This window comes from Calypte anna, chromosome 8, assembly GCF_003957555.1.
Source record: "Calypte anna isolate BGI_N300 chromosome 8, bCalAnn1_v1.p, whole genome shotgun sequence".
NCBI lineage: Eukaryota > Metazoa > Chordata > Aves > Apodiformes > Trochilidae > Calypte > Calypte anna.
Window position 1 is genome coordinate 22,907,123 of NC_044254.1, and position 17,149 is coordinate 22,924,271.

General features: G+C 42.8%; 1 protein-coding gene across 1 annotated transcript in view; it reads right to left on the minus strand.

Moving 5' to 3' along the window:
• The window catches only part of TRABD2B (TraB domain containing 2B), a 280,138-nt gene that overhangs the window by 109,852 nt on the left and 153,137 nt on the right, over positions 1-17,149 (minus strand). The window contains exon 3 of the mRNA XM_030455387.1: positions 13,456-13,602. Coding sequence (XP_030311247.1) covers positions 13,456-13,602 — 147 coding nt within the window. The remainder of the gene's footprint in view (positions 1-13,455; positions 13,603-17,149) is intronic.

A 17,149-nucleotide genomic window follows, 5' to 3' on the forward strand; every position in this document is an offset into this window, starting at 1 on the left:
GGATTATTCAGACTGCTTCCCAACCTGCTCTGCCAAGTCACTGGACCTCCCACAGCATGTCCCTCCTTAAGGGTTCACTCGCATTCCCCTGAGTCACTCCTTCCTCTGGGGTCTCCATCAAGGTTTCTGGCTTCTCAAGTGTATCCTGGGAACTCCTCAGAGCATGCAAGTACTTTGCACCTTGTTCTCAGTGTAGTCCTTTTTGCCAGCACTCAGCAAGCAATAAGCCCCATGAAGGCAGAGCTCTGGGATACACCAGGAAGGTGCCTCAATATCTGGCAAGAAAGTGCATTTGTCTCAAAGGGACACAGGGACAGCCTGTGCCTGTCAGAGGGGTAGAATGCTGCTGGCTGTGGCAGCAAAGGATTCCGAGTGAAATGCAGGAAGGAATCTTTATTGTAGGAATAAAGTCTAAGAAACTAGCAGCCATTTTGCAATGACCTCTGCAGTGCTAAGCCGCAAATCAGTTGGTCCACACAGGTATCACAAGCCTCTGAATCTCCTGTGTTTAGTGGCTTGATGTAGTTGAGCCAAGAATCAGGGACTGAAATGGAAAGTAAAATTTTTTGGGAACATCTGAAGGCTCAGCATCCATGCAAGAATGTCTCTCCCCTGCTTTGGGCTGAGAGGAAGTGAAGGCTTGGAATTGATAGGACGTGGTCTTGAATCACCTGCTGTGCTTTGGGGAAAGCAAGGTATGGCACTGTCTGTGAGGAAAACATGCTTTTACACCTACCAGGAGCAGCAATGCTGGGATACCAAATGGCTTTGGGCATCCCTCTCCAGCCAGGGGAAAGCTCTGATGCTGGAGGTCTAGATAGTCCAGTGACAGAATTTGTGTTCAGACCTTGACGAGAAGAGACTTTGCCAAGAAGGGATGTTCCTCCCCTTTATAGAACCTAAAATAAAACCTGCAAAATGCAGTAAACTTAACTTTCCTTTCTTTTCCTTTCCTTTTTCCTTTCCTTTCTCTTTTCCTTTCTCCTTTCATTTTCCCTTTCTCCTTTCCTTTTTCTTTTACTTTCCTTTCCTGTTTCCTTTCCCTTTTCCTTTCCCTTTTCTTTCCTTTCTTTTCCTTTCCTTTCTCCTTTCCTTTTTCCTTTCCTTTCCTGTTTCCTTTCTTTTTTCTGTTCCTTTTTCCTTTTTTTTCTCCTTTCCTTTCTCCTTTCCTTTTTCCTTTTCTCTTTTCTTTTCCTTTTACCTTTCTTCTTTCCTTTCTCCTTCCCTTTTTCCTTTCCTTTTTCCTTTTTTCCATTCCCTTCCCTTTCCTTTATTCCTCTCTCTTTCTCTATTTCTCTTCTGTACAAGAGTGCCAGTGGCAGAGAGGTAAATTTAAAAGCAAGGCCTGGGTTTTGTCAGCATTTCTCATGGTTATCCAAAGACCAAGACAAATGAAGGCATCACCCCAAGAGGTACAGGTCACGCTGCACCTTGTGCATTCCTGTGTTACTAATGGCTGCTCCATCACTGGCAACAGGAAAACATGCAAGTTTTTTTCTGCATGTGTGTGGCAGAGGAGAGAAGATAAATGACTGAAATAAGTTTGCTGGTACACAGTAGTGCAGCCACACTCTGAGCTATGGCACCAGCCACATCCATCACCTCCTTGTATCACAGCTCCTTTCACTGACACACACCATGCCTGGCTTCCAGAAGGCAGCTGCTCCTGTTGATTTAAGAAACCCTTTGGATTCCTAACCACTACACAGGGATCAGGAAGTCAAGAAAGAGTCACATGCAATTAGGAAGCTGTTAACTGCACTCAGGATTTAAAAGGTTGTTGGTTTTGTTGTTTTTTTTTTGCAAAAAATATTTTGTTTTGGAAGGATGGGCTAAAGAATGCACTGGAGGGATGCACCTTTTCTCTTCCACGTGATCAAATTTTTGTTTCCATTCCGTTTAAAAATTAATTTTAACTTTTTAATGATAGCAATTTGGTGGTTTGAACTGAGAGGGAATGGATGAGACATTTGCTCTGCCAGTGGGTGAGGGACTGACCTCCTGATAATAGCTGAATGCTGCTACTAGTATTTAAATATACAGTGGGGTGGATTATATGACTGTTGGTAACTCTTAACCTCTCATTTTGCTGCTCTTCTAGGAGAGAACCACCAGAAAGACACCGCACTACCCATCACCTGGAGCACACTCACTTTGTAATGGATACACAGGACAAGATAAATAGATTTGTTTTGTCCAGTCTCTGCAAGCTGTACAGTTTTCAGGGAATCCAACCAACTTACATATATATATACACACACACACTACATATTTCCTATGGAAACTCAGTAATATATTTCATTCAGAGGTGTTAAAAATATATATTTTGTTTAACTGAATCAGCTAGAACTCTTTCTATTCCTATTTGCCTTGGGTAACAGGTCTCCTATAGACAGTAAAGATGGATCCCAAACTCAGTCATCAGGTACACCCTACATTTCTTAGTTAAGCTTTTGAGGTCAAAAGAAGAGAACTTGAGAATAAAAAAAGAATTCAAGTCCCAATCTTGCAGAAATTTGAGTCAGTATCCCTGATGGAACATATGTATGGGTAAGGTTCTGCACACATGTCCAAGCTTAGAGTCCTGTGAAATGTGGGCAATAATTCCTCACCTTTGAAGTCAGTGGGAGCTTTAGGAAGAAGGAAGAGGGAGGATTGAGGAGTGGTTATGACACTATGAAAAAATGATTCTGTTCCCACGGGCAATACAAATCTCTTGTATGATCACAAGCTTGTCATTTGGGTTTAGACCTTCAGAGGGAACTCAGCACTTAACCTCCGCTAAGTATGTTTGAAGCATTTGGCTTTATTCCTCCTGTCTCTCAAAATTCCATCTGGAAAATGGGGACAGCAAAACTTCCTGACTTGAGAACAGATTTTACACACAAGGCACTGGCTGAGTCTAGCTGCTGGAGGACCCAAAGGAAGATCCAAAGTCCAAAGTGATGCCAGCAGTAACCTCTCTTCCCATAAATACTTTGTGGAAGGAGGTTGGGATTCTGCTGCAATCATTACTGTAAGAGCTAACAACATTAGCTTAGAAAAATGCATCAGCCCTATCTCAAGATCTATGTTATGCTGTCAGACTTGTCTATGGAGTCAGAAAAGAAAAAAAAAATAAAAAAAATAAAAATAAAAAAGAGAAAAGCAATATATATTGGTGCAGTCTTTTATCACATATAGGGCTTACTGCCAAAGTTCAGCTGAAAATTCATAAATACTGCACTACATTTAAGTACACTTATTTACTGGTTTTTAATACTTGGACAAAAATGTGGAGCAGAGGCAAAGTGCCAAAACTGTGATCTAATATCTGCAAATATATTTTTTTGTTTTCGACATATATATACATACATATATATATAAGCAGCATTAACTTTGACTAACATTTTTTTCTCCTGCTTTGGATCTGTTGGCTACATTGGAACTGGAATTCAGTCCCATATCAAATAGCAATCAGATGTGGAGGAAGAGTGTTATTGTTCCTGCTCCTAATCACCACATTTCCCAATTCTCTGATAACCTTTCCTAGCCTCGTCCTGTTCCAGTGATGCTGACCTGTTTCTGGAACGTGCATTCAAATTGTAACTTTATTTCAGTGAAAACCCAATACTATCAACATCAGATTAAAGGGCTTCATGTCCTGCCTTGCCTGCATGCAGGCAGAGGTGGTCATCAACCATAGGTCTGTCTGCAGATGGAAGAGAGGAAACTGAGATAAGGAAATGGGAAGCCAGCCCCTGCCATGGAAAACACAGTGATCCGAAAACTTTTCCTGCCATTATCCTTCTATATCTTGGCCAGCCTTATTGGCTCTGAGACTCCTCTCTTCCCTTGTCTCCTGATGTTAGATGCCTAATGGTTTCCAGCCTCACCTCCTGTGCGATGTCCAAATTTTAGACCGTTTTAAGTACAGCAGCATCACTAAGCCTTGTAGGGCAATCTCTTACTAATGGAAGTACCTGATTTCTCCTCCTATGCTCAGAATGTTCACAGGCTAAAAGGAAAAAATAGGAGGAGGCAAACCCAGGTCACTGGGGATGTCTATGGCAAGGCAGAGTGTTGGCCATCAGCTTCCTCAGTTCCAGCCCAGCACCTCCATACAAGCCCCATCCATCTCCCCCTGACAGAAGGGCTCGGCCTCCACACTACTAATCCTTATCTCCAGTTGTTAGCAGGGGGTTGTTCCCAGATCAAGCCAACTACAGTAATTTCATTTTATTTTATTATTGTAATATGATAAAAGTTGGGTTCTCTTTAATAGTCTCATGGTTTATGAGCTACACATGGGCAGAGGCCAGAAGACAAGTAAGGAATCTTACTCTGAAGGATTTCCCTGCACCATGCAGGTCAGGAACTTTTATATGGCTGAGAGCACTACACAAGATAAGGATCTCAAGAGCTGACAGCTGAGCTTAAGGGGGCTGCCAGGGAGCCAGAGCAGGATCCTGAAACCTGCTGGCTCCAACAAACTGAACAGCCCTAAATTCACACCAGCCCTTCCTGGGTCAGAGGCTGACATATGAGCTCATGTTATCAGTCATTTATGAAGGGAGGATACCCTCCCATTAACCAGCCTTGACAGGGCACTGTGGTTTTTTACTGCAGTGTTGCAAAATATACTGCTCTGAACTTGGAAGACACCTGTTTGCCTCTGATTTATGGACCTCTCTGGCATTTGGAAGAACAAGATCCACTTACTGCATCCCTCAGTGTGTGGGACTCAAATAGCGCAAAGTGAATGAGCTGACAGAGCAAGTGTCTGCAGGAAAAGGACCTGGCTGCTGCAGAGGTGAGTGTTGCTGTGGACTTGACTGGTTTTCTTCCAGCACTTCTGAGATTCCATCCTGGCAGAGACCTTCAATGGCCAAGGAGGGCTGTCTGGTTAATCTGATTTAGCCCAAAGCCCAAAGTTGGCAGCTGCCAAGAGGATAATTTGCAAGCTTGTTATGGAAAGTAGAAACCAGGGAGGAGCTCTGGTGTCCAGCTCAAGCATATTGTGATTATTTCATTATTACTTTCTTTTGAGCTCTAAAATGTAAAGTAATGTGTTAGAATCATAGAATCATAGAATCATAGAATCCTAGGGGTTGGAAGGGACCTCGAAAGATCATCTAGTCCAACCCCCCCTGCCAGAGCAGGGCCACCTAGAGTACATCGCGCAGGAACGTGTCCAAGCGGGTTTTGAATGTCTCCAGTGAAGGAGACTCCACAACCTCCCTGGGCAGCCTGTTCCAGGGCTCTGTCACCCTTACAGTAAAAAAATTTTTTCGAATATTCAACTTGAACCTCCTATGCTCCAATTTACACCCATTACCCCTTGTCCTATCACTGGTAATCACTGAGAAAAGCCTAACTCCATCTCCCTGACACTCGCTCCTTACATATTTGAAAACATTGATGAGGTCACCCCTCAGTCTCCTTTTCTCCAAACTAAAGAGACCCAGCTCCCTCAGCCTTACTGTAAAAGGAGTCTTAAATCTTCAGCTCTATCACTCCTTTCCCAGGGCAAACATAAACCATCCCACATGGGACTTGAGAACATGTTACAATCGCATCCAGCACATTTTGGAGGACATGGTCAGGATGGGTATGTCACCTTGGTGGGTTTTGTGCTGCTAACAGAGTCTATTAGAAGCATTCCTGACACCAACTCCAGTACAGACTCAGACTGATGTGAAGTCCCAGAGAGCTTAAACACATCCCCAAGTCTGTGCTCATCCAGTTTTGTTCCCACCCCTTTGCAGAAAGAGGAGCAGTTCCCCAGGGACAACTCCAGCTACAGCCTGAGGCTTTCAAGCTTTGAACACACATCAGAAGCCAGTCCTGCTTCTCCCACACACACTGGCCCACCAGCCAGGCTCCCTGGCCACTGCTGTCCCTGTGCCACTGAGCCCTTCAGGAACCACTGCTGAGGTTCCCAGCCAACTCAGCATGCAACAGGAATGGATTTTCCATCAACTCCTTTGGTTTAGCAGGGGCATTGCAGCATCCCAAACCTCTAAAAGCAGGGAACAGCCCTGAAAAGCTGCAAGGCAAAGGGACAACCAGCTCTCCCTGGGTGGGAAGGGTGGTCTTGTGCACCAGGGGTCTAACAGAGAGGGGCTTTCTGAACCCAGAACGATTTTCTGGCTGTGATTCTCTGCATTGCTGCAGCTTCCAGCATTTCTGCTCAGCTTCAGCATATCTAATCCTCTGTGAGGTAAAGGCTGATGATTCCTGATAAAGCCCTTTTTTCCCTATCAAGCTGGGGGTATCCAGGATCCCAGGGCAGTGGCTGAGGCCGGGGTGTCTCACAGCCCCATGCCAGCAAACCCAAATCCTCCTTTTGAACATTTTTTTTCTTCTATCTGCTGCCTCAGAGGAAAGAGGCACAAGGCTCTGGCATCCTGCCTGTACCCTTCTTGGAAACAGCACCAAAGAAGAGTCTCCTCTGACAAACCCAATATTGCAGGGCATCAGAAACCAACAGAAAATATCTTGATGAGGCTGGAGAGGGGGAAAAAATGACAAAAATGGTTTTTTTGCTTGAAGAATGAGGAAGGGAAGGAAGCCTGAAAGCACAAGAAGAACCAGTGTATGAGCAAGCACATGCCCTGGGACCAGCTCTGGGAACCTCTTCTGGCTTTGAGCTAGTCCCTGCCCATCCCCATCCCTGCTTGGCCTCCATCTATGTTGCAGACACATTGCAGATCACACCAGGAAGCTTTCTGTAATCTGATTTCAAGCTAGCCTGGGTACCTCTGAGCATGCTGTGGCAACTTGGGTGTGAAAATGGAAATCCTGGCAGCTGAGTTTCAAGTTGGCTCGCTCAGCTCTGGAAGCCACTGGAGCATCAAAACTTGTAAAGAGAGTAAAATTACAACTAGAAGATGTGGAATGGGAAAATGGGCTAAAAGTTAGTGAAATCTTTACGGATAGTGCATGACACATGAAAAACAGCTCTGCAGGTAACACACAAGATGTGTCATTGCTGGCCTGAGTGTAGTTTTGCCTGCAGGCAGGGTGAGCTGAAGCTCCCAAACTGCCTGAACCTGCAGCATCTTTCACAGCCCCCACCACACCTGTGTGGGGACCCTCAAACCCATCCTGTGACTTCTGTTCTCCCAGGTGGCAACCAGTCCATTGACAGTTTTGTGCCCTGCCTGGTTTTACCTTCTCCATCCACACATTTGGGCTGAAGGAAAGCATGTTTAATAAACAAACAAACAAATAAACAAATAAATTGGGGAAGGGGGGGCAGAAAAGCCACAGGGATGGGCCATACATCTTAGAAACGGCTTGGGGGGTGATCCATTTATCTCTCTTAAAAAAAAAAAATACTTTCAACAAATCCCTTAGAAGTCATGACCTCCATGTATGTTTTCTATTTGTTTTTCCACACCAGTTAAATAGTTGCTTTCCAAGCACTTAGGAAAAAAAAAAAAAAAAAAGAAAGCAGAAGTAACACCTCCCCCATGCCTCCCTCCCCACATCAATCTGGTCCCTGTTCCCCTTCCTAGCAATGCCAAAATATGCAACCGGCCTCTCTATCTGGATGAATGTTTTGATTAAAGAAGTCTTAACAAAACACAGTCAGAACAATGATCCCAACCCCCTTTCTGCAAACTTCACCCAACTATGCAGTATATATTTAGGACCAGATTACAGGGACCTGCTCATTTATTGAGTAAGGATGACAAGCCTGCAGTGTATGGAAATAAAGGTTTGGGTTCAGTGGGGAGGGTAAATCTTAACTACTTAATGATACTTCTGCCCCACTTAAAACCCCTTTAACATGGGGATTTTTTTGAGGCCACCTTTCATGAGCTTGCAAACATATGGAAAAGTTCAAGTTTTTCTATTTCCCTTCCAAATGTTTTGTTTCCTTTGACAAAGAATAACTTTTTTTTTTTTTTCCCTGTTCTGATACTAAAACCATCACCTATTATATTGCCATAACACCCAAGTAAAGATACTGATCAAAGGGCAAAGCAGGGTAATAAAGTGTAAAAAATGGGAACAGAAGGTTTGGTTTTGGGGGTTGGATTAATAAAGAATTGAAATTCTTTTTTCGAAAGGTATTTTTCATTTTGTCTTCTTTTACATAGTGGGGGAACAGCTGGTCAGTCGTGGATACAAACTTAGTTGTTCAGGATTCCTCAGTGAGTTTCTTCTCAGCCCTGCTCAGTAAGATGTTAAGGAAAGCCTGAATGTTTTAGGGAAGTTTGCAATGTGATTTTAACCCAAGGCAATTGTAATCCTAAAGATTTGGTTTGGAAAATATCAAAAGGGGCAAAAGGCTGGTTAATAACACAACAGCAACTGGGCTGGACATGAGACCTCTGGAGGTGACAGCACGAGGCAGTGCTGAGCAGGGACACAGCTCTGACCTTCTACTAACAAAACTCTGGGCTACTCCCAAATCCAACCAGACAAAAGCTTTCTAGCCACTTGGGAACCTAGAACAAATTGAATTATGAATTTTAGTTTTTTTTTTATTTTTTAAGTGAGGTTCCTTGAGAGGTCTAGTACAGGACATAAAGATGCAAAAAATCTCCAAGAAAGATTTTCAAAATGGGGACCAGTCAGGAGAAAACTAACAAATAATTCAGAGGAAGTCAGTGGACTAGAGACAAATCACATTAAACCAGAAATTGATTTATTTGCATCTAAGCTGGTGGAACTATGTAAGCCTTGACTTTGGGTTTATTAGCAATTAACTGTCTCAAAGGAGAGATAAGCTCAAGGTCTGAAGTCACCATCAGAGAGCACTGGCTCGCATCTATGGTGTTTGCACAGTAACAGTGTTAGACCAAGAAATGTTTCTTCAAAGTGTACCCAAGAACATGGATTTTCAGAATAATGCCTGATGCTAAACCTGCCAAGTCAGCAAACACAACCAAATTACCCCCATCACCTCCTTTTTTTCCACCTCCCTGGCATATTGAGGTGACAAATACATCTTCTGGATAAAACACCAAGACAGAAAGAGTATCTGGTACATTCATTCCACAAGATAGTGTTAAAAACCTGACAAGTCTTTCTCATTTCTCTTGAACAAGTTATTCCAAGAAACACTTCATAAACCAGCTCTTTAAGAAAATGGGATAGTAAATGCTTTACATCAAACATACAGCAATCAATACAAAGCAGCATGCTACTACCTTCATCTCCAAATATTTTTCCCAATTACTCTTTCATACTCTTCTATCGTTTATTCCCTTACTGATAAATACAGGTATTCAACAACCCTTAACCTTTTTTAATGTAAATCTGGCCTTTTCTATAGGTGAACATGTTCCTTTTCTAATAACTCAGCATTGTTTGCAAGAAAAATGTCTGTAAATGTCTTTTTACTGATTTCTCTCTGACTTTCTGTCCCTCTCCCATTGCTTTATCCATAGAAATTTGAAAGAAAAAGGAATTTCAAAGGTAAGACAAATCTAAACGCAAACATATAATGAAAATTTTCTAGCAAAACCCAATTTTTTGAGTCTGTAGCCTGAAAATTATCTGGTGTTGTTCCAGATTATTAATAAAAAATAATCTCTGCAGTGTTTTCCCCAGCGCTGTCATTAATAAGTAGACTTAACTCTCACAATCTGGATCTGTAGCCTATTTTCTGAAACACCTGAGCCAAAACACATTTCTCCAATCTGGAAGCCTGTGCTGACATAATACAAAAATTAGACTATGAACATTTTGGCTGCCCTTCTGGTTTTTTGCTCACAAACACTCCCAGTGTACCAATACACAGAACTCAGGTGTTTGTGAGAAGAAGGTAGAGTCCTAGAGCAGCACACAAGGTGCTTTTCATAGAATCATAGAATCGGCTGGGCTGGAAGGGACCTCAGAGATCATCAAGTCCAACCCTTGATCCACTACTGCTGTGGTTACCAGACCATGGCACTGAGTGCTACATCCAGTCTCTTTTTAAATATCTCCAGGGATGGGGAATCCACTACTTCCCTGGGCAGCCCTTTCCAATGTCTGATCACCCTCTCAGTAAAGAAATTCTTTCTAATGTCCAACCTAAACCTCCCCTGGCACAACTTAAGACTCTGCCCTCTTGTCTTGCTGAGAGTTGCCTGGGAAAAGAGACCAACCCCCCCCTGGCTCCAACCTCCTTTCAGGGAGTTGTAGAGAGTGATGAGGTCTCCCCTGAGCCTCCTCTTCTCCAGGCTGAACACCCCCAGCTCCCTCAGCCCTTCCTCACAGGACTTGTCCTCCAGTCCCTTCACAGCCTCCTTGCTCTTCTCCTGCTCCAGCACCTCAATCTCCTTCCTAAACTGAGGGGCCCAGAGGACAGAGGACTCAAGCTGTGGCCTCACCAGCGCTGAGTAGAGGGGCAGAATCTCTTCCGGGGCCTGTTGGCCACCCTGTTCCTGATCCAGGCCACGATGTCCTTGGCCTTCTTGGCTACCTGGGCACACTGCTGGCTGGACTCAGGGAAGACAACATCCTGTGCTACAGTCCCAAGAGGAGAAGGTGGGAGCCATCTTCTCCTTGGTGTCAGGCTCTGAGCACCCATGTCACCAGAGACCAGTGCTGGGACTGCCATCAATGTCACCTTAACCACCACCCCTGGAAGCATTGCTGACCCTTCAGCTGGACCCAGAATAAGGAGTTTGTGGGATCAGTTCCCTTGGCGCCTGGGACAACTTTGCACTTGTTTCACTGGAAAGCCTACAATCATTTTCCCTGGAAGAACGGGAGGCTGTGCCAGTTCTCCTGCACTTTGTTACAGCTGAAAATGATAAGATGCTTCCAAAGTGTTGCATTACAATATCTGTGCCTTCAGTTTATGGATTTATCTTCCTTTGCCCTAGATAAAACTTCATTCCTTGGACAAATTAGGTCTGCTTGTCATTCAACACTCTTACCTAATGGTCTCAGCTGTGTGTTTCTGCAGTTATTGAGGCTGAGGCATTCCACAGATAGTTTTCATTGATTTGAGAAGTGAGCCAGAAACCAAGTTGTATTTTATCCAGAATGAGAAAGGGATAAGTTAATGATGTAATTTGAATTATCAGGGCCCTTAAATCTTAAACAACAAGTTTAAATGCAGAATGATAACATTTTTTAAAGCAGTAGATAATGCAACCTGGCAATTTAAAAATAGCAAGAGCATAGTAAAATGAGGCACTAAACCTTTTCTTCTTTAGTTTCAGGAGGGTGACTACTGGCATGGTGTTAAATGTATGGATCTCTAACATCATGTAATCAGGACCATCATATGCTTTTCAGAAGGCACAAGGGACAAGAAGGCACCAGTAACCTTATAAACAGCTCCCAAATTAATCCATAAAGAGTGAGAGTCACAGCCTTCTGCAGGTCTCTTGGCTCCTGTGGGACAAAGCTGAAGTCCTGACCTTCACCACTGATGTAAGTGTTGAGTCTTCCAGCTCCACTAAAGACCTTTTCTTCCTTTCTATGTGATACTTCAAAATCTTGTCAACTGTGTGATACAAAAAGCTGTGTTGCAGATAAAAGCTGCAAAGAGTTACCAGACCTCTGAGTTGGTGGGACAGAAGGTGTATATCATGGAAGAATGAGCACACCTCCCAAGGACATTGTGACATTCCCATTTCCCTGGATTGTCATGGGTACCAGCCCTGAAGTTTAAGTGATGATATTGTCTCTCACTTGGGATATTCATAATTTTTCTACACTTGTAGGCCTATCATTTCTTGTCACTTGATCAGCACTGCAATACACTCTCAGCCTATGCCTACACGTCATGTCTCAACAGAAAGATCCCATGGGGGATGCTTTGTGTGTAATCTTTAATTTAGGAACCAAAGAGGAAAGACTCACTAAGGCAGAGAGGGTCTATCATTCTTGCAAAAAAACCATAAAATAAACTTTGGAATTACCACAACTGGCAAAAGCTAACCTGAATAGGGAGTTTATTTGAGGTTTTAATTTTCTATTTTCTTCTGTTTGCAATTAAAAATAAATGGTATAAAGCTGGTTTATAAAAACACTACCAAACAAAAAAACCTCTTTACCCAAATTAAAAACAACAACCCATGAGAGGAAAGTGCTCCACAACATTTAGAGTTCTGCAGGGACTAGTATACATATAGGGATTTTAATTTTCCATGGCCTGTAAGTGTTATAATCTCTATCAACTGCCTGCACTCTGGGACCATGATTAACAAAGTGCTTGAACTCTGGCTGTTGGCTTTTTTCTTCTTTCTTTAACACTGTTTTTAAACTCACATTTAATCCAAGAATTTGCAGGGGGGGTTTACAGAAATCTATTCCTCTCAAGCCTAACCCACAGGGCTGTTACATGACATTGTGTCAACAAATCTCAGGGATCTGTGATTATGGGTGTGAGTCTGGGAGACTTTGCTACCTTACAGCCAGGTTGGGAGCATCCTCATTTTACCAGCTGTTCTCCCTAGAAATGGGTGACCCATAGAGCCCACCTGAGACAACCTGGCAAGATAAGATGTCTCAGAGACCTCTGCCTCCATCAGCAGACTGAACTGACTTACCCTGTCTCAGTTCTCTCTTGAGGTCAAATAGTTGCATTTGCTAATGGTAAAGCTCTGTAATAGTTTAACAGACTTCCATTGGCAAAATATAGACAATACCAATACTCATCTCCTGCTACTGCACCTGAGACAGGTTCCTGGGGACATTTATCCAAAAGAAAAAAAAAAAAAAAAAAAAAAAAAAAAAAAAAAAAAGAGGTAGGAAGGATAACTAAAGACCAAGTTTCCATAGAACAAGAAAGAAGAAATAAGAAGCCATGTATTAAATGAGAATCATGGAGTTTGCCATGGCCTATCATCAATCTGGTCTGAAAAGCAGATTTCTGCTTCATTGAGAGTTTTGAGTAGCATTGGATAACCAAGATAAACTGAGACTGAAGGGCTGCCTGAGACATACAAAATTATAGAATTATGACACATTTGAGAAGTTACTTACTTTACAGAGTATTTGCTTTGTTCACTTCCTCTTCATATGCAAGCTCAGATATTACAAAGGTTGTTGTTTTGGGTTTTTTTCCTTTAATGAGATGACTACATTCAACAACTCCACAAACATCCACAATTAACTTTTTTTTTTTCCTAGCACATTCCTAGGCAAGTTTTCCAAGCAGTCCCTTCCCCAGAGCCCAAGGAATCCCAAGGAAACCCCCACTTTCTGGCTAGGCAAATGAAGCACATGTGGCAAGAAAACACAGGGCATTAGAAGGAAGAGGGGAAAGAGGAGTATAAAGGGATGGCTCTGAAACCAGAGCTTTACTGCCTTGCTATAGGCACCTGACAGGCATTATGCTGGGCTCTTAAGCTCCCTGTACCTCAATTCACCATCTTTAAATGAATACAGACCACTGTGCAGGAATTTTAGATCAGGGGGTTGGCAGCAGACACTTCCTGGCTCTGTAAGGGGCATTGTTAGTAAAGCAATTGCTTTTCCTCAACTATCTGAGCCCTCTGCAATGCTTTTGCTTACCTGAGAGGTGTCGTGGTTAAATATGACAGCGTTCAGATCTCCACAGTTATAATGTTTGATGAGATCCTCAGTGGTGTAAGGAGCCTGCAAGCTGCCTGCTCGGAGGCTCTCGTGTTGGAGCAGAGTTTGGTTTAGAGCAAACAGGACCTGGAGAAACAAGAAAAGAGGGGGAAAAATAGAGAAGTTAAAGATAGCAGCAAAGCCTTAAAGGCAAAACTTTGAAAAACTCTTACACCTGAAGTGTAATGACCCATTCTGACCCACAGTAGCAAGAGCTGATCTTTAGGAATTCCTGACTGGAAAGGGAGCCAGATACCATGTCCCTTACCAGCAGGAAACATTACTGGAAACCCCTTGATACTTCACACACAGTATAACTTTACAACACATAAATACTGCTCAGAGGACTTGAAAATTTTCAGGCTGTCTGTGCTCACTACTTGTTTGCTTGAGAGACCCTGGAATGAAAAGCCCCTGAGTTAGGAACTTCTTGTTTTCTGTCCCATAGCTTAAATCCAAAGCCCAAACTCAGCTGGGAGGTTTCTGAACTTCCAAAGTCACAGTTGTAGCACTGGGACTTTAGGAATGCTCATAGTATCACAAACTGTAGGAAATTCACTATTAATTTCTCTCCTTTAGTATTTCTCTCTTAATCCACCCTTTAGCAAAGTGAAAAAAGATACTGAACTGTAAAACTCTCCCAACAGACTAGTGGACTATTCCAGTCAAAAATATACCCAAAAATACCAAGAATGCAGAGCCACTCTTTGTTATGTAAATTTCAGTAACCCCAAAATAAAATTGTTCTTAAAGATCATTTTTTTCCTTGCATTAGCAAAAAGGTCACTAAGTTTCACATGAATTACCATAAATCTTTTTATTTGTGATAGACTCTGTGAGTAATTTATCCCAGATACTGAATCACCAAGCACTTTTCATGTTCATCTTTCCAAGAACCTTCCAAAGAAACCTGATTAAAAAAAAATTAATAAATAAGAGCAACTTTTATGACAGTTTGTCACAATCTAAATCCTAAAATAAAGTGATATGTAGACACTGCAGATTCAGAGTTCTGAAAGCTTGCTAAGCTCTAGGTGGCCCAGTAAGGCTGCAGTCTGTGTCACAGATTCTTCCTTCTTAACTGAACCCACTTTAAGGAGGCAATATCAGCAATGCAGGAAACAGATGACTGGATTTAGTCCTGCAAAACCTCAGGCATATAACAAATATGATCAGAGATGCAGTAGCAGTAGTGCTACTAGTAGTAGTATCAACAACAATGATAATAACATAATAATAATAATAATAATAATAATCATAGAATCATAGAATCATAGAATCATAGAATCATAGAATTAGCCGGGTTGGAAGGGACCTCAGAGATCATCTAGTCCAACCCTTGACCCACCGGAGCAGTTGCTAGACCATGGCACTGAGTGCTACATCCAGTCTTTTTTTAAATGTTTCCAGGGACGGAGAATCTACCACCTCACCGGGCAGTCCATTCCATAGCCTAATCACCCTCTCCGTGAAGAAATTCTTTCTAATATCTAACCTAAACCTCCCCTGGCACAACTTAAGACTGTGTCCTCTTGTCTTGTTGAAGGTCGTCTGTGAAAAGAGTCCAGTTCCCACCTCGCTACAGCCTCCTTTCAGGTAGTTGTAGACAGCAATGAGGTCTCCCCTGAGCCTCCTCTTCTTCAGGCTGAACAGCCCCAGCTCTCTCAGCCTCTCCTCATAGGGTCTGTGCTCGAGTCCCTTCACCAGCCTGGTTGCCCTCCTTTGGACCTGTTCCAGGACCTCTACATCCTTCTTAAACTGAGGGGCCCAGAACTGGACACAGTACTCGAGGTGTGGCCTCACCAGCGCTGAGTACAGGGGAAGAATCACCTCCCTGGACCTGCTGGTGACGCTGTTTTTGATACAGGCCAGGATGCCATTGGCCTTCTTGGCCACCTGGGCACACTGCTGGCTCATGTTCAGTTTCTTGTCAATGCAGACTCCCAGGTCCCTTTCTGCCTGGCTGCTCTCCAGCCACTCTGTCCCCAGCCTGGAGCTCCCCATGGGGTTGTTGTGGCCAAAGTGCAGGACCCGGCACTTGGCCTTGTTGAACCTCATCCCGTTGGAATCGGCCCAGCTCTCTAGTCTGTCCAGGTCCCTCTGCAGAGCCCTCCTGCCTTCGAGTTGGTCCACACTTCCTCCCAGCTTGGTGTCATCTGCGAATTTGCTGATGATGGACTCAATCCCTTCGTCTAAGTCGTCGATAAAGATATTAAACAGAACTGGGCCCAATAGCAGCAGCAGTAGCAGCAGTATCTCAAGGGCATTAACAGTCTCTTAATTCAAAGCATTTACAACTAACATATGCAAATCACTAGAGGAAGAGCAAATACTATTTTTTAATTTATTTTTAACAAATATAAAGATGGTCTTTCAACTGAACCTGTTAGACCCCAAGTCAGCAATCACTTCCCCATTAAGATCCAAGCCTAAAAGATTTCCTTGCCTAGATCTAAAGGTCTCTTCAGGCTTTTCTACAAAGAGATCAATCTTTTCCAGGACCACAGCCTGAACTTAAGCATCTTCCTAACTTTGTTTTTCCCTAATTTAAAAAATCTGCAAATAATACAGTTTGGAAAATTTCTAACCTTTGAAAAGATCTGAGCTTTTTGTCTTTCCCCTAAGGGCTACAGCTTGAAGAGGAAATGCTTCATCCCAGGATTTCCTGGGGATTCGAAGCATTTTGACTAATAAAAATAAAAGCTTAGAAAAACGTTGACAGGAAAACTGAGAGCAGAGGTTTTCCCAAAATGCTTTTAGTAAAATCTTTCTCATTTCTGATTTTTTAAACAATGGATGTTGCTGGATTTTTATACTCAAAAATATGCATACACACAGTCACACACATATACAAACCACCAAGAAGCCCTGAGGATAAGACCATGTGTTTTACAATAAAATATTAAGGAGGAGATAAACAAATCATTACTTTATTTCCAATGCTTTTCTTTTTTCTTTTTTTTTTTTTTTTTTAAAGTTATTCTGGCTTCCTGGGGAAACCAGTCCTGTGCATTAATGCCCTGGGTCTGTCTGTCTTGTCTCTTCTTAACAAATTTGGAACCTATTAACTGATCCCAGCCACATTTGCAGAGGGTTAGAGGTCTTTGAGAAAATTCCCTGTGTGCTTCTTGAAAATAAGCACTGGGCTGCAGAAAAGCCCATGGTAAAAGTTCACACCAAAGACTCTTCAGGAAAGAGAATGAATTATTTGGAGCCTACATCAGTGGATAGACCCCCAGGCACTGGACTACAGATTTCAGTAGTGTCAGGGCATTTGTGCCCCTGGTCTTTGCCCCTGAGCAGGTTTGGGACCTGGAGGTGATGCTGGCCACCAGCTCAGCTCCAGTACATGGCTGCTACTGCTGTGTGGGAGCTTGTCCCTGAGTTCAAAATATGGCCCAAAAAGCAACTTAAGAGATTTTATTTTAGGAGGGAAGTTAAAATTAGATAATCAAACACTTGAATATGTTAAAGGAAAACTGTGACCACTTTAAAAGATTTCTAGAGGACTCTTGTTTAACTAAGCCATAACCACTCTGGTTTTCAGTCAGGTGGCTCAAAACAGACTTAAAAGAGAAGCAGAATCTTTTCATACCTGCTTGCTCTTTGCCTGGATTTCTAGACCATTTCCCTC